Source organism: Sciurus vulgaris (genome assembly GCF_902686455.1).
Source record: "Sciurus vulgaris genome assembly, chromosome: 2".
Lineage (NCBI taxonomy): Eukaryota > Metazoa > Chordata > Mammalia > Rodentia > Sciuridae > Sciurus > Sciurus vulgaris.
Genome location: NC_136462.1, coordinates 157,957,192 through 157,981,513, shown reverse-complemented (window position 1 = coordinate 157,981,513; position 24,322 = coordinate 157,957,192). Strand labels below are relative to the sequence as shown.

Genomic DNA, 24,322 nt, shown 5'->3' with positions numbered 1-24,322 from the left:
TCCAGCAACCTTGACCTATATAAAAAGGCCTTTAATGATAAATGATTTATATGCCATTAGATGTAGGCCAAATGTGGTATGATGTGATAGACTTCTAAACCATTCAGGCAGTTTTCCTGTTTGACATTCAGTCACGAAATAATTGACATGTTTTTAATCTACAAACCAGCATGTTCTTTCTATGCCATTCCTGATAGACACATTCTTAGTATGGCAGTGTCAATGGTACTTAAGTAATGTGGGAGACTTTTTCTATTTGCACTACCGATTCCCTACCTTTCACAAAGTTATGGAGTTGTCTTTTGAGTTATATTTAAACAGACAACAGACATAGTGCTGATAACTCCATAAAATGTTTAATTTAATAACTCTAATAGAAGTTTTTTCCTTTATATTGAAAGTTATCATCTCTGATTATTTAATCTTGGACTATTTGACTGTAAGAATCAATCAGGTAACATTTTGAGAAATTTATATCTTGCCTTTTCCAATTTTCCATTGATGTTCAGTCAATTAAAAGGTAAATACATTGCAATAAAATCATGACTTAGTCAATCCTTACTATATACTAATTCCAAGATTTCTTAGAATATGAGTTATGTTGTATTTTTGTTGGAAATTCAAGCTCTTTTTCTTTTGGTAGTCATCTGAATTATCCTCTGAGTTCAGTGTGGCCTCCAAGGTCTTACCTAATGCACATACAGTCTCACTGATTGAATTCAGTATGTAGTTGTTGAGCAACTGTTCTGTTTGAGAAGCCACAGTAGGCCGCTCTATAAATGTCAAAACTCTCGCTTGCAAGGTACTTTCTCACAAAGCAATACTCTTTCTAAGGCACAGGATAGTGTGTGATAAGTGAAAATTACAGGGAACAGGCATGAGCTACATGGAGAAAGGTGAAACTATTCTCTCTGCAGTGAGTAACTCAAGCCTTGGTGGAGGGGTTGGTATTTGAGCAAGCATTGAAGGATGAGGAGAGCAATGCCAGTGGAGGTGTGTAGATACTCTAGGAGTAGGAGATATTTTAAGTAAAGGAGTAGAAGCAGGAAAGACTGGAGAGTAGTTGTCCAGTCTGGCTGAAATCTAAACAGCTTGTGGAGATAATGACAGATAAATCTTGAGACTTGGTACCTGGAACCTAAGGCCCCTGGCTCAGGCACTGAGATTTCTTCCTAGAATTATCATTGTGCCTGTGGATGTGTGTGTGTTGGGGCAGATGAAGGAAGGAATTGTGAGCACAGTGATTTCATCATGGGACTGCAGCTGCAGGAAGATTGAGGTTGGCAGTACAGTGCAGTATGAACCTGGGGAAGGACTGCATGGAGCTGAGGAAATCAGGAACAATGAGAACATGAGGAATTAACCAAGGGCCTGGATTCTGGGTGGTTGTTGCAGAGGAAAGCACTAATAAAGGGAAAGGCTCTATCAAATTAGTGATGATTCTGAGTCATAAAAAGATAGTTTTAAAAATTCAACAATAAGCAGTGTCTTGCGCCAGGAAAAATCATCAAGTAGTGGTTGTCAGTTTTTTAAATGTAAAACTCTGACTGAGTTTTGTTGTAATGTGACATTCATTGTTTATCTACATCCAGTGGCTACTCTTAAGAGTTGTGAATAACTAGTCTATTCATCCCCTGAGTTTATTTCCACTCTTCTAAAATTTTTTTTTGTCCTTTTCAGTTATACATGACAGTAGAATGTATTTTGACATATCACAAATACATGAAGTAAGTATAACTTCCCATTTTTGTGGTTGTACATGATGTGGAGTTACACTGATCATGTATTCGTGTATGAAGATAGGAAAGTCATGTACAATTCATTTTACTGTTTTTTCCATTCCCCCTCCCTTCTCTTTATTTCCCTTTGTTCACTCTTAATTTAGTTAAAAACTTGAAAAAATAGTGAAAAGACTAAGTCACGGCCTCATTTGAATCCTCACAAATTTAACTATAATTTAATAATCCTTCCCTCTGTTATATATTGTCAATTTTTATTTCGGGATAACCTTTAATTCTGTTTGTCTCTGGGCATGTTCTGATTGTTGAGTTATTTGGATGAGCAGTGATTAGAGAATATATATAAAAATACATTGAAATGTTATGTTCTCTTGGCCTTTTCAAATGAGAGTATAAATTTTCTATTGTGCTGTGAAAAATATTCTATTAGTAACAGAAGTGAACTTATGATACTCTGTCAGGGTTGGAGAACAGTGCAGGATCAGGGAATCTCATTCACAGGACTAAAGTCTCCTTGGAGAGTGTCCCCTCCATTATTGTAATCCTACCTACAGAGATTACAGGAAGAATGGCTATGCAGATTTTTACTTCTGATACCAGTAGAAGCAAGGTTAATAACCATTGTACTTTTCTGTGTGCCAGGTGCTGCATTCACATTTTCTGTGCATCAAATCTAACCCTTTCAACAATCCTGAAAGTAGATGCTATAATTATTCTCATTTCATAAGGCTCGGAAAGGTTAGTTAACTTGACCAAGGCTACACAGCTTGGCAGAGCAAAAATCAAATCCAGAACATCTGGCTTCAGTGTTTGTGCTGTTAGCCATCTTACCACAATGTCTTCAAGGTAGTATGAAGGAAATGTTTTCCAAAGTTTGGAGAAATTCCTATCGTGATAAAAACAATTTTAGGTGCTGCATTTTAACCTAACCATGGGAGGGAATGAAATTGACTCCCTTGGTGCTGTAAGATTCCATTTGAATCAGATGAACCATGGCAAGCAGACTGCCCATCTCTAAACTGCCCACGTTTGCAATAAGAGGAGCATCCATCTAAGTTGACCTTGTCAAGCAGAAGAAGTACCTTCAGCTCAACTGAAGAACTTGAAGGGAGAAAGCCTGAATAGCCACCAGAAACAGATGTGTTTCTGCTGTGCAGGGATGAGCCATGCAGTAACTTTAGCCATGGATTTTAACTTGTCAGGAGAGTTGACAGAGCTATAACCAGGATTAGTCCCACTGCAGGAAAGGCATCAGACAGAAGGTGACACCCCAGTGTTAGATGGCGAGAAGCATTCTTCCATTCCTAATGGACAGACTGCCTCTCTCAGGATCTGAACAGTATATATAAGATCAGGGCAGCCACTGTAGGGCCAGGGCCATTGCCTAGGGATAGAGGAACAGACACCTTTGTATAAATATCAAGATAGATACCTGACTGATATAAATATCATTCATTGCAAAAGATAAAGATATCCTTAAACTGTACTGAAGTGTCCCCATTTAAAAAGCAATGACTTAGGTTGGAAGGTTGGAATTCTCTGAAAGTAGATCCCAAGACAAGAATTTGAGTGCAAGTAGTTTATTTAGGAGGTGATCCCAGTAAATACATACAGTGAAGGAGGGAGGAAAGTTGACACCGGGAAGGGAAAGCAGCCAGTGAGTTTGTGATTGAGTAGATTACCAGTCTGAGTACCTGGCACAGCGACCCACTGGGGAACCTTGGAAGACTGTATAGAATGTGTTCCAGAAGTATTCTATCCATGAGGAAGGGAAGAAAGGTGTTTCCCTTGTAACTCAGCCACCAGGTGATGCATCTGGCTCCACTACCAGCTGCTGCATGACTACTGACAAAAGTGCTCAGGACAAGAGTCACAGATGCTTGCAGGATGCTGGGCATATATTATAATGATGAGGGGCCAGGAATATGGGCCAGTCCCTCTCACACCTGCAGTGGGAAATAACTGAGTGGAGGAAGTAGAGATGAATTATTAGAATTATCTATACAAGGCCAGTTTCTTGTGCTGCCCTCACAAACAGCCTCCTTGAATCATTGCTCAATTTTGAACAATACTAAAGCTCCCAAGTAAAGTTCTGAGCTGCTGCCTTCATGGGGATGGCAACCCTCAGCCCTCAAAGTTATGGCTGTATTTGATTTTGAGCCATGGCAAGTAGAAAGGGTATTCTTTTTGTATTCAGCAAGATGTCTTCTACATTAATAGCATTTTTATTTGTATGTTTCTATTCAGAAAAAAGTGAAAAATTAAACTGAATTACACATTGTTCCTCAAGTCCTTGCCTTAAACCTAGATGCAACCTTTTTTCTGGGAGAGAGTAGAAAATGTTTTTCTCGAAGTTCTCTAGATCATGAGCAGCTGCAGGGCAGGGCAGGGCCTGGGCTGTTTCACCACTGCACCAACATGACCTACCAATTTGAAAGGAAGAGGAACTGAGAACTGTTTTCTTTGAACAAAGTTTGTGCCCTATTTCAGTGGAGCTAGAGAATAAATGAAGTTTGGACTCTTCTTACCTTGGTTCCTCTTGGGGATACCTTCCAAGTGGCTGTTGGGGAGTGTGGCTCAAATCAGCAGGTAATATTTATATCAGTCTTCCTTTGTTTTGAGATATATATGCCTCAAATATATATATATGTATATATATATATATATATATTCCCTACAACATTACCTAAATATGTATACCTGTATATATTTATACATATATGTATATATACCTGTATATATATGTGTATATATTCTCTAGAACAGTACCTATATATATATACACCTCCACATCTATTCCAACAACTTTACAAAATATATACTATTTTAATACTCATTTTACAGATTAGGAAATGGGTGCTCAACGAAGTTAAGCAACTTGTCCCTAAGTCACACAACTGGTAAGTGGTAGAGTTAGCATTCAGATTTCAGCAAACTGGTTTGGAGGCTTTTGTTGTTGTTTGTTTATTTGTTTTCTATTTTTTTGTCTCTTAAAAAAGTTTTTGTTTTGGTCCTTGGCCTTAATTAATAAATTTGTTAGGACCGGGGTGTCATGTGGTGGCAGAGTACTTGCCTTGCACACGCAGGGCCCTGGATTCAAGCCCCAGCACCACAAAACAAACAAACAAACATCAACCCACTTTTCAGTTACTGGTTGAAGTAATTTACTTTGGAAAATAGTAGGAGAGGGCATTTCTTGAAGGAATTTGTCTTCTGTCATAGTCTCAAATGAAAGAATAACAAATGTTTTAACAGCTTTTGTGGGAACATTTGGCTAGGCAACTATCTTCTTTTGCTCTCCTCTGTTGTAAAATATGTGACATATTTGTTATATAACAGAAGCTCTCACAAGTGAGAAAGTTGTATTCACAGATATAAGTACATACCTTGTCCTGGAGTGACAGGGAAAGGAGAGGAAATGAATGAGAAGGTGAAAATAAGCATAAGTAAGTTTAGCAAGAGGAAGATGCATGCTGTAGAAAATACTGTTTCTTCTTTTGATAGTACAAGGGATTAGAGAAGCTCCTCAGGAGAACAAATATTGATTTCTTGTTCTTCAGAAAACTTTCCAAATTTCATATGCTTATAATTTTCCACTCTATTTTTAGAAAGAAATATTCTTCATGAAATCTGAAAAAAAAAAAAATATTAAACTGCCTAGAACTTTTTTGGGAGTAATCTGGCAATGACCATCATAATTAATATACACAAATTTTGTCCAAGTGTTCTGCTTTTGATCATCTGTTCTTTGGAAATAAAAGCTTTAGTTCAAAATGGCAAAATATCCTTTGTTGTAGTGTTAGTCAATCGCAGAAACATGGAAACAATCTGAATGACCAGCCATAGACGGTTGGCTGTGCTGAGGGTGGGGACGGTACATCCTCATTTTCAAGTACTCTGCATATTATTAAACAGAATCAAGTGTATTCCTCTTGCTCAGGGCAGAGCAGGTGTCCAGGGTATATTGTTAAGAGAGAAAATCAAGTTGCAGAGGGCTGTGAATGGTTGGTTGTTCGTGCTCTCTCTTTTGCACAAATACCCAAACCCCTATCTGAGGGGAATTAGGTTCATGTGAGTTTGAAGAAAAATATGAAGGACATGGTTAAGTGGTTTGGCTTAATTACCTCATGGAGAGGGGAAGAGAGAGAAATAATAAAGTAGAACTTGTTCTTTACATACCTTTGCATTGAGCCTTATTTCTATAACTATTAATGCTAATACAATTTGTAAAATTTGAGTAAGAAACGGGTAAGTTGGTTAATCCCTTTTAGGGAAAAAGAGCCTGCCTGAGGATAAACCTGCTCTTTTAATTGTGGTAAAGTATGAGTTGCTTATCTCCTACTCAAATCTTCCTGAATTATAGAAAATGAAATTGGCATTCTGTCCTTCTGATGTAGTTCTGCACTTTTATTTCATGAACAGGGAACTCAAAGAGACATTATTATATCCTGAGTTACCCTCTTTGGGACTTATGGAGCATATACATACAAGCCACATTGAATTTTATTGTTTTAAAAAAGGACTATTGATTTGACATTTTTAGATACTTGTTGAGTTTCTGTTGAAAACCGTGACTTTTGTTTTGGCCAAGGCAGTTGGTTAGGCCTGAAGATGTTAGGCAAAAGATTAGTTCTGAGGTGTGTGATTGTTTTTTGAAAATCACCTACTGGTTCAATTTAGGAATGCTTAATCTGCTTTTCTCCTACTCTTTCCGATTACCCCACATGGACCCAATTTTAATGGTCAGATACAAGTTCCACTCAGAGTCTATAATAGAGAGATCTAATTTTTGAACTCACTGAATTTAGGAGGAAATTAGGCAGAGATTTCTGATTCATTATTAGGTATTTTTTATGTTTGTTTTTCAAAGCTGTAGTTCAGTAGCACAATTTGAATTTAACTGAATATTTTAACACAAGAAAAAGGCATTGAAGTCCTAGTGGTAGGGTTTGAATGCTGTGACCCCGGCAAGTTACTCAACCTGGCTAATTCTCTTAAGAGAAGGGATAATAATAATGGTTATTTCAAGGATTAGAAAAGCTGATTAGTGTAAATCTCTTAGCTTGTGCCTGTCACCTTTTAAGTACCTGAAAAATGGTCACTGATTCTGCTACCATGCTCATCATCTTTACCATCCCCACTGTCCTATCATCATGACTGCTGTTCTTTCTTTGGTCCTGGCTTCTTACCCCTTACCTGTGATAGTGGAGAGGCCACTGTGGGGGTAGAGAGTCTGTGAATTAAAGAGATGGGAGATAACACCACCTGATGGTAACAACTCATTGATTTTTAAACTGACCTATTCTGTAAAATAATTCACAGAACATACCATTAAATCTGAATTTAACAGAAACATTTAAAAATTTTGCATAGTTCCAACAACTGTTGGATTTAATGGCCAGAGATATTGCTTTGCGATCTCAGTTGTAAGAATTTGGTGTTGACTGTAATCTACCATTGTGGCAAAATGGAAGAGGACTTACAAATCACAATGCCATGGTACATTAGTTCTCTTGATAGCAGATAGGTTGAATAAGTTATGGAAAATCTGTATAATATGCCGCTGTTAAAATTATATAGTATGCTACCCTTTACACACAGAGAAATTTATGATATATATATAGAAAGTGTCTAGAAAGATCTGTAAGAAACATTAGAGTTACTTCCTCTGGGGGAAATTCAAAGGGGTCATGGAGAGAGAATTTCCTTCTTCCTCTACAGCTTCTGTCCTCTTGAATCTTTATATTCCCTTACTTTCCCCATAAGCACAGATAGACTATTCCTGATCATAAATTAGCCACATAATTATAATTTCTTTTGAAGATTTTTCATTCATTTGTTCTTTTATTCTTTGTGGGTTTTAATGTGTTCTATATAGTTGCGTAACCATCATTGTAATCAGTTTTAGAATATTTTTGCTGCTTAAAAAGAAATCCTTTAGCAAACCCTCTACTTCCCTTGACTACTCCCACCCTTGCCATCTAGCCTCCAAGCCCTGGGCAACCATTTATCTACTTTCTGTATCTAAAAATTTGCTTATTGTAAACATTTCCTATGAATGGTATCTTACAATATGTGGGTTTTTGGTGGCTGCTTATTTTACATAGCATAATGTTTTCAAAGTTCACCATAATGTAGCAGGTGTTGGTGTTTAATTTCTTTTCATGGCTAAATAATACTGGTATTACATAGATATATTAAATAGATATATCATATTTTGTTTATTTAGTCATTTCATGATGGACTTTGGAGTTGTTTCCACTTTAGGGCTATTATGAATAGTGTTATAAACATTCTTGTACAAGATTGCTGTACCATTTTGTATTCCCCACAGCAATGTATGGTAAGTCTAATGTCTCCATATCCTCAGCAACACTTGTTATTGCCTATCTTTGTTTCGTTTTGGTTTTGCTTTAGGGTTTTTTTCTGGTACCAGGGATTGAACCCAGGGGTGCTTAACCACTGAGCCACATCCCCAACCCTTTTGCATAATTTAGGGTCTCACAAAGTTGCTTAGGGCCTCCCTAAATTGCTGAGGTTGACTTTGAACTCACAATTCTCCTACCTCAGCCTCCCGAGCTGCTGAGATTAGAGATGTATGCTTCTGCACCTAGCTGCCCATGTTTGCTATTGCATTGTTATGACCTAAATATTTGTGATCCCTCCCCAAATTAGTATATTGAAATCCTAAACCCCAAGGTAATGATATTAAGAAAGGTAAGCATTGAAAAGTGATTGTGGAATTAGTGTCTTATAAAAAGGGCCAGGGAGTTTGTTTGCCCCTTTCATCATATGAGAACACAGCAAAAAGATACTATCTGTGGTAAAAGGGGCTCTTGCCAGACCCTAAATCTGCCATTGTCTTTATCTTGTACTTCCCAGCCACTATAACTGTGAGAAATAAACTTCTATTGTTTGTAAGCAACCCGATATATAATATTTCATTATAGCAGCTTGAATGGACTAAGACAACCATCCTATTGGGTAAAGTGGTATAATATTGCAGTGGGTTGTGTGTGTGTGTGTGTGTGTGTGTGTGTGTGTGTGTTTTGTGTTTTTGTTTTGTTTTGGGTACTGGGGAATTTACATTTTTGGTAAATTTATATATGGTATGAAGGAGGGATATAATTTTTTTCTTTAGTATGTGACTGTTCTTACATTATTTGTTCAAAGGACTGTTTTCCCCTTGAATTATCTTGACTTCTTATCAAAAATCAGTTGACTATAGACACATTTATTTCTAAACAAACAATTCTGTTCCACTGTCTGTATATGTCTGTCCTTCTGCCAGTACCACATTGTACAGAATTACTCTAATAAGTAAGTTTTGTGGTAAATTTTGAAATTGGGAAATGTGAGTACTCTAACTTTTTTCTTCATTGGAAGATTGTTTTGGGCATTCTGTATTCATTGAATTTCCATATGAATATTAGTATCAGCTTGTCGATTTCTAAAAATGGCAACTGGGATTTTGATAGACCTCTCCTACTAAATCTGTAGATAAATTTGGGTAGTATTGTCATCTTAATAATATTAAGTTATGAATTTGGTGAACAGAGAATTCTAATCTATTTAGCTTTTTAATTTCTTTCATCTCTATTTCGTGGTTTTCATTGTACAAATCTTGGACTTCTTTGTTAAATTTATTCCAATGTGTTTTATTCTCTTTGGTGCTATTGGAAACAAAATTGTTTATTGACTTCTGTTACAGATTATCTATTGCTAATGTCAAGAAATAAATTATTTCTACTTGTATATTGGTATTTACATGTTTGTCTTGTATCCTGTAACCTTGCTGAATTTTTTTTTTTTTTACTTCTAATAGTTTTTTTGTGTGTGTAGATTCCTGTGAATTTTCTTTATACAAGATCATGTCATCTTCAAATAAAGGTAGTTTTACTTCTTTCCAATTTAGATGTCTTTCTTTTTTTTCTTGCCTTACTGCTGCTACTAGGATCTGCAGTACATCGTTAAGTAGAAGTGATGAGGGATCAGCATTCTTGTGTCAATTCTGATCTTCAGGGGAAAGCTTTCCATCTTTTACTATTGACTGTGAGTGTGGTTTTTTTCATAGATGCATTTTATCAGATCAAGAGAGCTCCCTTCTATTTCTAATTTGTTGAGGAATTTTCATCATGAATATGCATTAAGACTTTGTTAAATGTTGTTAAATGTTTTCTCTGTGTATAGAGGTAAACATTTATTCTCTTTATTCAATTAATAGAATATATTTAACTGATTTTTTTTAATCTGAGAAATGTTTTTTCTACTTTATCACCAGATTTATTTTGTTATTTTTTTTTTTTTACATTGACAGGTGAAATTGTATGTGTTTGCCATGTACAAAATGCTGTTTTTGAAGTATATGTGCATTGTGGAGTTAATTGATTTTTGTATGTTGAATAAAGATTGCATTCCTGGGTAATTCCTATTTAGTATTAGTGTATAATCCTGTTTACATGTTGCATGATTTGGTTTGCTTTATTTTGTTGAGAACTTTTCATCCCTATGCATAAGAAATATTGGCCTGTAGTCTTCTTGTAACAACTTTGAGTTTGGTGTCAAGAACCAGCATGATAAACTGGGCAAGAAATGTTTTTTTCTTATCTATTTTTGGAATAGTTTGTGAAGAATTGACTTTAATCCTTTAAAATATGGGTAGAATTATCAGTGAGCCCCTTTACTCCTGGATGTACTTTGTGAAAAGTTTTTGATTACTAATTAAGTTGCTTAACATTTATGGGTCTATTCAGATTTTCTTTTTCTTGAGTCAGTTTTGATAGTAACTTTGTAAGATTTTGTCTAATTCGTTTAGGTGGTCCAATATGTTGGCATATAACCTATTCAAGATTTCCTTTATAGTTTTGGCGGTGCTTGGGATTGAACCCAGGGCCTTGTGTTTACAAGGCAAGCACTCCACCAACTGAGCTATATCACCAGCCAGCTATATCACCAGCCACCTTACAATCTTTTTTATTTCTGAAAAGTTGGTAACAAAGTACCCACTTTTATTTATGATTTTCATAAGTTCAGTCTTCTCTTTTTCTTGGTTGAGTCTAAATGTTCACCAGTTTGTATATCTTTTCAAAGAATTGACTTTTGCTTTTATAGGTTTTCCTCTATTGCATTTCTCTTCTCTAAATTGTTCATCTCTACTCTAATCATTATTTTCTTCCTTCTCCTACTTTGCATTTAGTTTTCTTTCTGAAAAGTTTCTTAACATGGACGATTAGGTTACTGACTTGAAATCTTTCCTTTTTATAAAATTTTTAAAAATTTGTTCTAATTAGTTAATACATGACAGTATAATACATTTGTGCATTTTGATAAACCATACATAAATGGAGTATAATTTCTCATTTTTCTGATTGTAGGATCACATTGGACATTCCTTTTTTTTTATTCTTTTTTTTTATTATTGTAAACAAATGGGATACATGTTGTTTCTCTGTACATGGAGTAAGACATACCATTTGTATAATCATAAATTTACATAGGGTAATGTTGTTTGATTCATTCTGTTATTTTTTCCCTTCCCCCACCCCTCTTCTCCCTCTATACAGTCCATCCTTCCTCCATTCTTGCCCCCCTCCCTAACCCTAACCCTAACCCAAACACTAACCCCTCCCACCCCCATTATGTGTCATCATCCGCTTATCAGAGAGATCATTTGACCTTTGGTTTTTTGAGATTGGCTTATCTCACTTAGCATGATATTCTCCAATTTCATCCATTTGCCTGCAAATGCCATAATTTTATCATTCTTTATGGCTGAATAATATTCTATTGTGTGTGTCTATATATATATCATAGTTTCTTTATCCATTCATCAATTGAAGGACATCTAGGTTGGTTCCACAATCTGGCTATTGTGAATTGAGCAGCTGTGAACATTGATGTGGCTGTATCTCTGTAGTATGCTGATTTTAAGTCCTTTGGGTATAGGCCAAGGAGTGGGATAGCTGGATCAAATGGTGGTTCCATTCCAAGTTTTCTAAGGAATCTCCACACTGCTTTCCAGAGTGGCTGCACTAATTTGCAGCCCCACCAGCAATGTATGAGTGTACCTTTTTCCCCACATCCTCGCCAACACCTGTTGTTGCTTCTATTCTTGATAATTGCCATTCTAATTGGGGTAAGATGGAATCTTAGGGTGGTTTTGATTTGCATTTCTCTTATTGCTAGAGATGTGGAACATTTTTTCATATGTTAGTTGATTGCTTGTAGATCTTCTTCTGTGAATTGTCTGTTCATTTCCTTAGCCCATTTGTCGATTGGGTTATTTGTATTCTTGGTGTTGAGTTTTTTGAGTTCTTTATAGATTCTGGAGATTAGTGCTCTATCTGAAGTATGATTGGCAAAGATTTTCTCCCACTCTGTAGGCTCTTTCTTCGCATTGCTGATAGTTTCCTTTGCTGAGAGAAAGCTTTTTAGTTTCAATCTATCCCAGTTATTGATTCTTGTTTTTATTTCTTGTGCTATGGGAATCCTGTTGAGGAAGTCTGGTCCTAAGACCAGACATCAAAATGTTGAAGATATGGACCTACTTTTTCTTCTATAATCTGCAGGGTCTCTGGTCTGATTCCGAGGTCGTTGATCCATTTTGAGTTGAGTTTCATACACGGTGAGAGATATGAGTTTAGTTGCATATGGATTCTGTTGCATATGGATTTCCAATTTTCCCAGCACCATTTGTTGAAGAGGCTATCTTTTCTCAATTGCATATTTTTGGCCCCTCTCTCTAGTATGAGAAAATTGTATTTATTTGGGTATGTGTCTGTGTCCTCTATTCTGTACCATTGATCTACCTTTCTATTTTGGTACCAATACCATGCTGTTTTTGTTACTATTGCTTTGTAGTATAGTTGAAGTTCTGGTATTGTGATACCCCCAGCTTCATTTTTCCTGTGAAGGATTGCTTTAGCTATTCTGGGTTTCTTATTCTTCCAGATGAATTTCATGATTGCTTGCTCTATTTCTGTAAGGTACATCTTTGGGATTTTAATTGGAATTGCATTGAATCTGTATAGCACTTTTGGTAGTATGGCCATTTTGACAATATTAATTCTGCCTATCCAAGAACATGGGAGATCTTTCCATCTTCTAAGGTTTTCTTTAATTTTTTTCTTTAGTGTTCTGTAGTTCTCATTGTAGAGGTCTTTCACCTCTTTTGTGAGATTGATTCCCAAGTATTTTATTTTTTTCGATGCTATTGTGAAAGGGGTAGTTTTCCTGATTATTCTTTCCAAAGATTCATCACTTATGTATAAAAATGCATTAGATTTATGACCATTGATCTTATATCCTGCTACTTTACTGAATTCACTTATGCATTCTAAAAGTTTTCTGGTGGAATTTCCTGGTTCCTCTAAGTATATAATCATATCATCAGCAAATAGGGATAGTTTGAGTTTTTCTTTTCCTATTCGTATCCCTTTACTTTCTTTGGTCTGTCTTATTCCTCTGGCTAGAGTTTCAAGGACAATGTTGAATAGAAGTGGTGAAAGGGGGCATCCGTGCCTTGTTCTAGATTTTAGGGGGAATGCTTTCAGTTTTTCACCATTTAGAATGATATTAGCCATGGGCTTAGCATAGATAGCCTTTACAATGTTAAGGAATGTTCCCACTATCCCTATTTTTTCTAGTGTTTTGATCATGAAGGGGTGCTGTATTTTATCAAATGCTTTTTCTGCATCTATTGAAATAATCATGTGATTCTTGACTTTAAGTCTGTTGATACAGTGAATTACATTTATTGATTTCCGAATGTTGAACCAACCTTGTATCCCTGGGATGAAACCCCCTTGATCATGGTGCACTATCTTTTTAATATATTTTTGTATGCGATTTGCTAAAATTTTGTTGAGAATTTTTGCGTCAATGTTCATTAAGGATATTGGTCTGAAATTTTCTTTCCTCGATGTGTCTCTGTCTGGTTTAGGTATCATTGTGATATTGGCTTCATAGAATGAGTTTGGGAGGGTTCCCTCCTTTTCTATTTCGTGGAATACTTTGAGAAGTATTGGAATGAGCTCTTCTTTAAAGGTTTTGTAGAACTCGGCTGAGAACCCATCTGGTCCTGGACTTTTCTTTGTTGGAAGGCTTTTGATGACTTCTTCTATTTCATTACTTGAAATTGGTCTATTTAAATTGTGTATGTCCTCCTCGTTCAGTTTAGGCAATTCATATGTCTCTAGAAACCTGTTGATGTCTTTGAAATTTTCTATTTTGTTGGAGTATAGATTTTCAAAGTAGCTTCTTATTATGTTTTGTATTTCACTCGTGTCTGTTGAGATATGCCCTTGTTCATTGTGAATTTCTCTCTTCTCTTTGTTATTGTGGCTAAGGGTTTATCAATTTTGTTTATTTTTTCAAAGAACTAACTATTTATTTTGTCAGTTTTTCTATTGTTTCCTTTGTTTCAATTTCGTTGATTTCAGCTCTGAGTTTAACTATTTCCTGTCTTCTACTACTTTTGGTGTTGGTCTGTTCTTCTTTTTCTAGGGTTTTGAGCTGTAGTGTTAGGTCGTTTATTTGTTGATTTTTTTCTTCTTTTATTGAATGCTCTCCATGAAATAAATTTTCCTCTAAATACTGCTTTCATAGTGTCCAAGAGATTTTGGTATGATGTTTCTTTGTTCTCATTTACCTCTAAGAATTTTTAAATTTCCTTCCTGATATCTTCTGTTATCCATTCATCATATAATAGCATATTGTTTAATCTCCAGGTGTTGGAGTAGTTTCTGTGTTTTACTCTTTCATTTATTTCTAATTTCAATCCATTATGACCTGATAGAATACATGGTAGTGTCTCTGTCTTCTTGTATTTGCTAACATTAGCTCAGTGGCATGATATATGGTCTATTTTAGAGAAGGATCCATGTGCTGCTGAGAAGAAAGTGTATTCGCCCTTGGTTGGATGGTATATTCTATAAATGTCCGTTAAGTCTAAATTATTGATTGTGTTATTGAGATCTATGGTATCTTTGTTCTATTTTTGTTTGGAAGATCTGTCCAGTGCTGAGAGAGGCATGTTAAAATCACCTAGTATTATTGTGTTATGGTCTATTTGGTTTCTGAAATTGAGAAGGATTTGTTTGACATACATGAATGAGCCACTGTTTGGGGCATAGATATTTATGATTGTTATGTCTTGCTGATTTATGCTTTCCTTCAGTAGTATGAAATGTCCTTTATCCCTTCTGACTAACTTTGGCTTGAAGTCCACATTATCTGAAATGAGGATGGATACCCCAGCTTTTTTGCTGAGTCCATGTGCATGGTATGTTTTTCCCCATCCTTTCACCTTTAGTCTATGGGTATCTCTTTCTTTGAGGTGAGTCTCTTGCAGGCAACATATTGTTGGATCTTTCTTTTTAATCCAATCTGCTAGTCTAAATATTTTAATTGATGAGTTAAGGCCATTAATATTCAGGGTTATTATTGAGATATGATTTGTATTCCCAGTTATTTGGCTCAGTTTTTTTTTTTTTTTTTTTTGTCATGACTTGATTTCTCCTTTGTTTGACAATTCCTTTAGGATAATTTCTCCCTTTGCTGATTTGCATCTTTGTTTTTCATCTCTTCCTCATGGAATATTTTGCTGAGAATGTTCTGTAATGCTGGCTTTCTTTTTGTAAATTCTTTTAGCTTTTATTTATCACGGAAGGATTTTATTTCATCGTCAAATCTGAAGGTAAGTTTTGCTGGGTATAAGATTCTTGGTTGGCATCCATTTTCTTTCAGGGCTTGAAAAATGTTGTTCCAGGCCCTTCTAGCTTTTAGGGTCTGGATTGAAAAATCAGCTGATATCCTTATTGGTTTCCCCCTGAATGTAATTGGTTCTTTTCTCTCACAGTCTTTAAAATTCTGTCCTTATTTTGTATGTTAGGTATTTTCATTATAATATACCTTGGTGTGGGTCTGTTGTAATTTTGTATATTTCGAGTCCTATAAGCCTCTTGTACTTGATTTTCTGTTTCATTCTTCAGATTTGGGAAATTTTCTGATATTAATTCATTGAATAGTTTGTTTATTCCTTTGGTTTGTTTCTCTAAGCTTTCCTCAATCCCAATAATTCTTAAATTTGACCTTTTCATGATATCCCATAATTGTTGTAGATTCTGTTCATGATTTCTTCACCATCTTCTCTGTTTGGTCAACTTGTTTTCAAGATTAAATATTTTGTCTTTAATATCTGAGGTTGTCTCTTCCAGGTGTTCTATCCTATTGGTTATGGTTTCTGTGGAGTTCTTAATTTGGTTTATTGTTTCCTTCATTTCCAGGATTTCTGGTTTTTTTTTTTTTTTTTCAGTATCTCTCTTTATTGAAATTATCTTTTGCTTCCTGTATTTGCTCTTTTAACTGTTGATTGGTGAGATAATTCAATGCTTGCATTTGCTTTTTCATCTCATCATTCAATGCCTGCATTTGCTCTTTCATCTCATTGTTTGCTTCCCTGATTGTTTTAATTATGTACATTCTGAACTTCCTTTCTGTCATTTCTTCTGCCATGCTGTCATTGGGTTTTATGGATGTAACATCTAGATTTGTTTGGGGCATTTTCTTCCCTTGTTTTCTCATATTGTTCAGGTATCAGTGGATCACTGAGATTTCCTGTATTGACTTATAATGTCCCTGAAGATTTCTAATATATCCCCTCTTAGCCTTCAGTAGCCTGAAGTCTTGGAGGAAGTTGATAGTGCGGTGCTCCACAAGGAAGCTGCCTCTCTAGGGGTGGTGGCTTTCAGGTGGGGTATATTCCCTGCTAGTGGGTAGAGGTGCCTCCACTTGTTAACCAGTGGTCATCCAAAGGGGAACTAGGCTGCGGGCTGAGGCAAGGCCTGTTTCGGCCTGTTTCTCTTTTTTTACCATCCTTGTGGAAAAACCTCACCCGGCAGGGAAGAGTCACCCGGTGAGTGAGGTCTCGCTGGTCAGTTCCCCTCCTAGAGGTTCCCCTGAATCCACAACTACCGCCTGGGCTGGGCAGCCTTCGTCTGCAACGTTCCCTGGGGCCCGGACCTACCTCCTGCGTTTGGGAGCCTCGCCTTTCGCAGACGTGTCTCCTTAGGCTGCCTCTCCTCAGAGATTCTGCCCGCAGTCCTGGAACCTTCGCTCCTCCCCTCAGCTTGCCTCTATGCAGCTCTTCCACCAAGAAGCCGCCTAGGTCCTGGGACCATGCTCTGCACCTAATCACCTGGCTGTGCAGCCCCTACTCTGCGCTGCCACCTGGAGCCCCGATGCAGTTGCTCCGAGTCCAAGCGATCCGCCACTTGCCTCCTCCTCCAGGCAGCCGCCCGGTGTTCCAGTGCAGTCACTCTGAATCCAAGCAACTCGCTGCACGGTTCTCCTCCAAGCAGCCGCTTGGGGTTCCAGTGCGGTCACTCTGAGTCCAAGCGACCCGCCACACGCCTCTTCCTCTGGGCAGCTGCCTGGTGTTCCGTGCGGTCGCTCTGAGTCCAAGCAGCTTGCTGTGCACCTCCTCCTCACAGCAGCTGCCTGGAGCCCCGGTACATTGCTCCGAGTCCAAGCAACCCGCCGTACACCTCCTTCTCTGGGCAGCTGCCTGGAGTTGCAGTGCGGTCGCTCTGAGTCCAAGCAACTCGGCGTGCACCTCCTCCTCTGGGCAGCCACCTGGAACTCCGGTGGGTTGCTCCGAGTCCAAGCGTTGTGCAGAGCAACCCTCCTCTGCGATGCTCCCAGTCGTCCAAGTTCACTGCTCCAGCAGGGGGAGGGGTGTCTCGTTGGGCACCTCTACTTCACAAAGTTCCCTGCATTCCGGGACTACCGCCCCATCCAGGATGCCTCCCCAACAGGAGAGACTCACCAATAATTTGAATTTTATTAAGACTTGATTTATGGCCTACCTAAACCCTAATATTTCTGGATTAGAAATTTAGTTAGTTGTTTTATAATTATTTTTTCCTAGTCCTGAATCAATATCACATTGTCTTCTTTATGATAAATTCTAATATATGGTAAATTAGGTCTCCTCCTTTTTTTCTTACAGAAATTGCTTTCCCATTTTTTCACATTTCTTGATCTTTAGCTCTTGCCTCTGAATCTTAAAATTGGTGTGGTTTGCACATTCTTTATGAATTTTTTATTCAAGTTTCATTGGATTTATATTTTGAATTGATCAAAATGTCATTTAAAAATATTAAATATCTTAATCCATAAATATAATATCAGTCAGGTGTCAATTCAGAAAGAAAAAACTGTAGGTATCTATCTCAACAGAAAGGAATTTGATACAGGGAGTTGACAAGATGTTTAAGCTCCTGGAGTAAGCATGTATTTGCTTTTTAGTTTTCAATTTGTGTCAAATTCTTTTTGACACTTTAATGAGAGAAATGAAAATAAATAACTAATATTTTCCTTGTGGCTTAAAAAATGCATAGTTTGCTGGTGAGTGAAGGAATCTACTGTATATGTCTGTTAGGTCAGTTCACGTTCTCTTTTTCCTTTTTGATCTTTGTCTAATTCTGTCCATTATTAAAAGTTGTGTATAAAAGTCATCAGCTATTATTGAATTGTGTGTTTCTCCCTTGAGTTATCTCAGTTGTTGCTTCATGTATTTTAGGGCTCTGTTATTATTTGTACACATTTCTAATAGTTATATTCTCTTCACAGTTTTATCCTATCATTATAAATTGTCCTTTGTCCCCAGAAACAGTTTTTGTCTTAAAGTCTATTTTGTCTGATATTAGTATAGCCATTCCAGCTTTCTTTTGGTCACTGTTTTCATAGTATATTTTTTCACAAGGCACTGTTTATATCTTTTTCCATCCCTTTACTTTCAAACTTTGTTTTTGAATCAGAAATGAGTGTTTTGTAGATAACATATAGTTTGGTCATATTTTGTATGTGTGTGTGTGTGTCTGTGACCACAATTTGAACCTAGGAATGCTCTACCACTGAGCCACATACCCAGCACCACTCTGCTTTGTGGCTTTTTTTTTTTTCTCTCTGTACCAGGGATTAAACAAAGGGCTCTTAACTACTGAGCCACATACCCTTTTTATATTTTATTTTGAGACAGGTTCTTGCTGAGTTGCTTAGGACCTCACTAAGTTGCTGAGGTTGGCTGTGAACTCCTGTCTCAGACTCCTGAGCCACTGGGATTACAGGCATGCACCATCATGTCTGGCTATTCCCCTATCGTTTTTATTTATTTTTTGGGGGCGGGGAAGTTCTCACTACACTGCTCAGGCTGACCTCAAATTTCTGATCCTTCAGCCTTCCGAGTCTCTTGGATTGTGGGTCAATCATGTTCTTTTAAAACACATTCTTTTAATCTCTGTCTTTAATTGAAGTGTTTAATTCATTTACATTTAATAGAAATACTGATAAAATCTTTATCTGATATTTTGTTATCTGTTTTCTGTATGTACCTCTTTTGTTCCTTTATTTCTCCAACACTACTTCCTTTTCTGTTAAACAATATTCTAATGTGCAATTTTAATTCTCTTGATGTTTCTTTTCCTATTAGTGCCCTCATAGTTCAGTTAGCATGATTTATAGTTTGGATATGTTTGTGTGTGTTCCCCAAAAGTTCACTTGCTGGAAGGTTGGTCTTCAGCATTATGGTATTGAAGTGACAAGATCTTTAAGAGGTGGGACCTAATGGAAAGCAGTTAGAACATTGAGAGTGCTGTCCTTAGAAGGGATTAATTGTCATTCTTGTAGAACCCTGGTTAATTCCTGTAAGAATGAGTTGTTATTTATAAAAGCAAGCATGACTCCTGGATCTTTCTCATTTCCTGACTCACCATGTGATCTCTCCCTCTTATACATGCTCTCACCATAATGCCATTTACCATGTAATGAAGCCAGTCTTCACAAGAGCCAACCAGATGGTAACACCATGATCTTGGGTTTTTAGAACTTCGATATATAAATAAACCTCTATTCTTTATAAAGTATACAGCCTCAGATTCTTTGTTATGGCAGTAGAAAATGGACTAAGACTACACTTCTAATAATCTAGTTTGTATTAATATCAACTTAATTTCAATAGCATATAAAAACTTTGTATAACTCCATTCTCTTTCTACTCTTTTGTCATATTGTTATAATATAAGCCATAGTTTTGAGTCTTATATGTTGCATATTTTTTAAAAGTATTTTTTAGTTGTTGATGGACCTTTATTTATTTATTTGTTTGTTTATGGTGCTGAGAATTGAACCCAGTGCCTCACACATGCTAGGCAAGCACTGTACCACTGAGCTACAACGCCAGCCCTTTACATGTTAAATATTAATACGGATTTCTAATTATTGTTTTGCGAAGCTGTCTTTAAATCATATAGTAGAAAAAAGTTGCAAACAAAAAATACATATATACCATCTTTTGTATTTACCAGTTTAGTTCCTTTACTAGTATTCTTTATTTCTTAATGTAGATTTGGATTACTCTTGAATGTTCTTTTATTTCATCCTGTATTTCATCCTGATGTGTTTTCTCTAGTATTTCACGTATGGCAGATATGGTAGTAACAGATTCTGTCTTTGTTTATTTAGGACTATCTTAATTTCTCCTTCACTTTTGAAGGAAAGTGTTGGTAGCTATAGAATTCTTGATTGACAGTCTTTTACTTACAGTACTTTGAATGTGCCTACTGACTTCCATGGTTTCTGATGAGAAATCAGCTTTTAATCTTACTGAGGATTCCTTGGATGTGAGCATATCACTTCTCTATATTTGCTGTCAAGATTCTTTGGGGTTGGAGTGTAGCTCAGTAGTAAAACGCTTTTCTGGCATGTGCAAGGCTCTTAGTTGGATCACTGGCATCACACATACACCAAAAGATTCTTTGTCTTCACTTATGATTTGTCTAGATGTGGATCTTTATGAGTTTCTCCCACTTTGACTCCATTTAGCTTCTTTGATGTATAACTTAATTTTCATCTAATTTAGAAAGTTTTATTCCATTATTTCTTCAAAACTCTTTCTGTCTCTTTCTTTCCGAGACTTTTAGTTTATGCTTATGCGTCCCACAGTTCTCTTGAGGCTCTGTTCATTTTTCTTCGTTCTCTTTTGTTTTCCTCAGACTGAATAAGCTCAATGGACCTATATTCAAGATGGCTAATTCTTTCTTCTGCCTAGTCAAATCTGCTGCTGAGGCCCTGTAGTTGACTTTTCATTCTGGCAATTGTACTTTATGTATGTGTGCGTGTGTGTGTGTGTGTGTGTGTGTGTGTGTGTGTGTGTGGTGCAGGGAATTGAACCCAGGGCCTTGTGCTTGCAAGGCAAGCACTCTACCAACTGAGCTATATCTCCAGCCTGCAATTGTATTTTTTAACTGTATAAATTCCACATTTATATTCAGTTCTGTTTTTTATAACTTATATTACTTGTATTGATTTTTTTGGGATGTTTGTATGTGGTTTTGGAGAGGGAACCTAGGATCTTGTGCATGCTAGGCAAGCACCTTTAACACTGTGCTACCCCCAAACCCTATAATTAATATTTTTTATTAATAATTTATATTTGGACATTATTCTTATACTTTGTTAGTTCTTTAGATGTGATTTCTTTTAGTTCCTTGAACATATCTAATATAACTTAATGTCTTGAGTTAATATAATTCCATACTTGGGCTTCCTTAGAAACAGTTTCTATTGGCTGCTTTTTTTTTCCTCCTTGTAAGACCCATAGTTTTTATTTATTTATTTATTTATTTATTTTAATTTCTCATCCTTTTTTGTTGAAACAGATATTTTAAATAATACAATGTGGCAGTTCTCCCCCTCCCAGAGTTGTTTTTGTGTTTTCTGTTTGACTTTCTGAACTAATTATGTAAAGTCTGTACTATTTTTCATGTGTGTTCATTGATGTTTGTGTTAAGTTTATTTAGTGAGTGTGGGTAATGATTAGAGCTTTCTTTAAATACTCAGAATTAGAATTCTCATAGTCTTTGCCAGGAGGCTCTGGTGTGTGTTGGGACATGCTTTTCACACTCATCTAGGCAGTTTACAATCTCACCTTAGTCTTTACTTCCTGCTTGTACAGTGCTTCAAGGTGAGCCAGAGGTGAGAGTTTAGGAACTTCTTGAAACACTTCCTGAGCATACCTACATCCCTGAGCTTGTAGGTAACTGTCCAGATTCCCAGAAATAGGCTCAAGCTTTGCAGACCCGCCCGCTAACAGCTCTTTCACCAGCTTTTCCTTTAAATTTTTAAGCTTGTTATTGTTTGCAGCTGGTTTTCATTGTCAGTACAGGTTTTCAAATTTACTACATACCTCTGGGAGAAGGAATGGGAATAAGATAAGTTAAAACACCATAAAGCTCTCTGTTCTTATCAAGATACAGCTGTTTTTCTTAAATAAATGCTCCCCCAGGTTGTTGCAAGCCTGGTTAATTTCCAGATTTCTGAAAAGTCATTCTGAAAATTTTTTCCCAGTGTTATCACTCTTGTGGAGCAGAGAAATTAAAAGGTTCTGATTCAACCACTTTCTCTGACATCCCTGTCATTGGTTCACTTCAGAGTTACTTCTTTTACTTTGGAATAGAAAAGACAGTGTATTTGAAAAGAAGCAAAGTCTGGATTCTGTTTCAACTATGTGTATGACATTTTCTGTCTTAATATTTGGCCCTTGGTTTTTTCATCTACAGAGGGGTATAGATACATCCCCCCATATATTCTATTTGTGTCTGTGAAATAAATGTTCTTATATGTGCAGAAGTGTTTTGGTCCCTTTGGAAGAAAAGCACTGAAACTTTCTCAAGGCTTCATGCTTCTTACCTCTAGTTTCTCTTCCCTCTGTGCATCCTTGATGAAGCCATCGAACCAGCTGCTTTAGTGTCTGCTTGTGCTCTCTTTCTCTGTCTCTGTAAGATCTCATTCTTCCTATACACATGCCAATAAATGGAAACTGCTTTAAATTTCTTTAAAATTACTTGAAAAAAGATGGTCAGGAAAAACTGGCATTATTTACAGTTGGACTATAAATTATCAATGTTTTGTACATGATGCAATATATTCTAATGCTATCCTTAAAGTAATTATCAGAAATTTTTATATTACATTTAATACTAGAAATAGAGTTTTGAAACCTCCAAAAGTCTTTTGTATACCCCCTCCCTTGATGTTTTTTTTCCTTTGGTCAAGTTACTCTGTAGCTCCATTGAATCTGAGCTTCTCCATGGAGTCCTTTTAGAACTCATAGCTTTTTCTCATTTTTATTGCAAAATCTATACATTACATAAAATTTCCATTTTAATTTAATTTTAAGCATGCAGCTTAATTATGTGAAATACCTGAATTTCTTTCTTTCTTTCTTTTTTTTTTTTTTTTTGCAAAATTTTATAGTTCCTTGGCAAATGTCGCTTTGTAAAGCACCATTGTTATTAAAATTAAATAGCATGGACTATACTGTTTTTTCTTCATTATGTAGGAAAGAGCAAGTTCTATAAATCATGATAAGTGGTGATTTCTACGGTTGTGCTTCCTTTATTTTTAAAAACATCCTAATTGTTTATACATGATGTTTAACTCACATCTCTTTGCAGGTTACAGTGCAAGCAGGAATTAACTTGGGGACAACTATGTCAAAAGGATTGTATCAACCAGCAACAATGTTCATGGGCCGCCAAATGTCAGCCATCTCAAGCCTTGGAGATTTCAGTACAGAGCAGAAATCTCCCCAACCCACAAAGAACTTTTCAATTCTTGACCCACATTCACACCAACAGACAGCCCAGAGAAGCAATGTGACAGACAGCTGTGTAGTACAAACTAATAGTGACACAGAGTGCTTAAATAAGTCTGACAAAATAGATGGAAAGACATCTCTTCAGATTGGTGAGAAAATGCCAGTCACAGCCAGTGTATTGTCTGAGGAGGAACAAACTCATTGCTTGGAGATAGGAAGCAACATACATCACAGCAAGAGTAATTTATCTGAAGGCAAAAAGTCTGCTGAACTTCATTCCTCGTTACAGGAAAGATTAAGTCCAGAGAACAGAACCACTGATTTAAAGTGTGACAGTTCCAGCAGATCAGAGGGATCAGAGGGAGAAATACTGACACGAGAACATATTGAAGTTGAGGAAGAAAGAGCCAGCCCGCCTGTCTCTGCGATATCAGTTTCAGAACACTGTGCATCTGAAAATAAGTGGTCTCAAGAGAAGCATTCTGCTTGGGAAGGTTTCTCAGGTGGGATGAGAGGCTGAGTGAGTTTGTAGATTTTTGTTAGTGTTTAGTTTTTCTGGGTGTTAGTGATCTTACATAAGGATAAAATATACTCTAATTTTATTTCTTTGTCAAAAACTCAAATAGTAATTATGTTAAGAAATTCCGTTTCATTGAATTCATAAATGTGTACCTTTTTTTACAGTTAATTTTCTGATTTTCAAACTCACTGATTTTCTAAAAAATATTTTAAAATATTTTTTGAGGGCAGTGGTAGAGTTCATGTTTAGCATACATGAGGCCCTGGATTTGCTCAAATCCAGCCCCCCCCCCCAAAAAAAAAGTAAGGTAAAATATTTTTGAGTTTTTAAATACTATAATTAGTTGTGGATTATTTCTACATATTTTTAACTGTTGAGTAATTCTGCTCCATGTTACCTTGATTC

The 24,322-nt window shown here is 36.5% G+C and overlaps 1 protein-coding gene across 3 annotated transcripts in view; it reads left to right on the top strand.

Annotated features, from left to right (window-relative positions):
- Positions 1–24,322, top strand: part of KIZ (kizuna centrosomal protein) — a 128,183-nt gene that overhangs the window by 17,334 nt on the left and 86,527 nt on the right. For all 3 annotated transcript variants that reach the window (XM_079123560.1, XM_079123559.1, XM_079123561.1), the window contains one exon: positions 23,255–23,900. In XM_079123560.1, the coding sequence (XP_078979686.1) occupies positions 23,255–23,900 (646 nt within the window). The remainder of the gene's footprint in view (positions 1–23,254; positions 23,901–24,322) is intronic.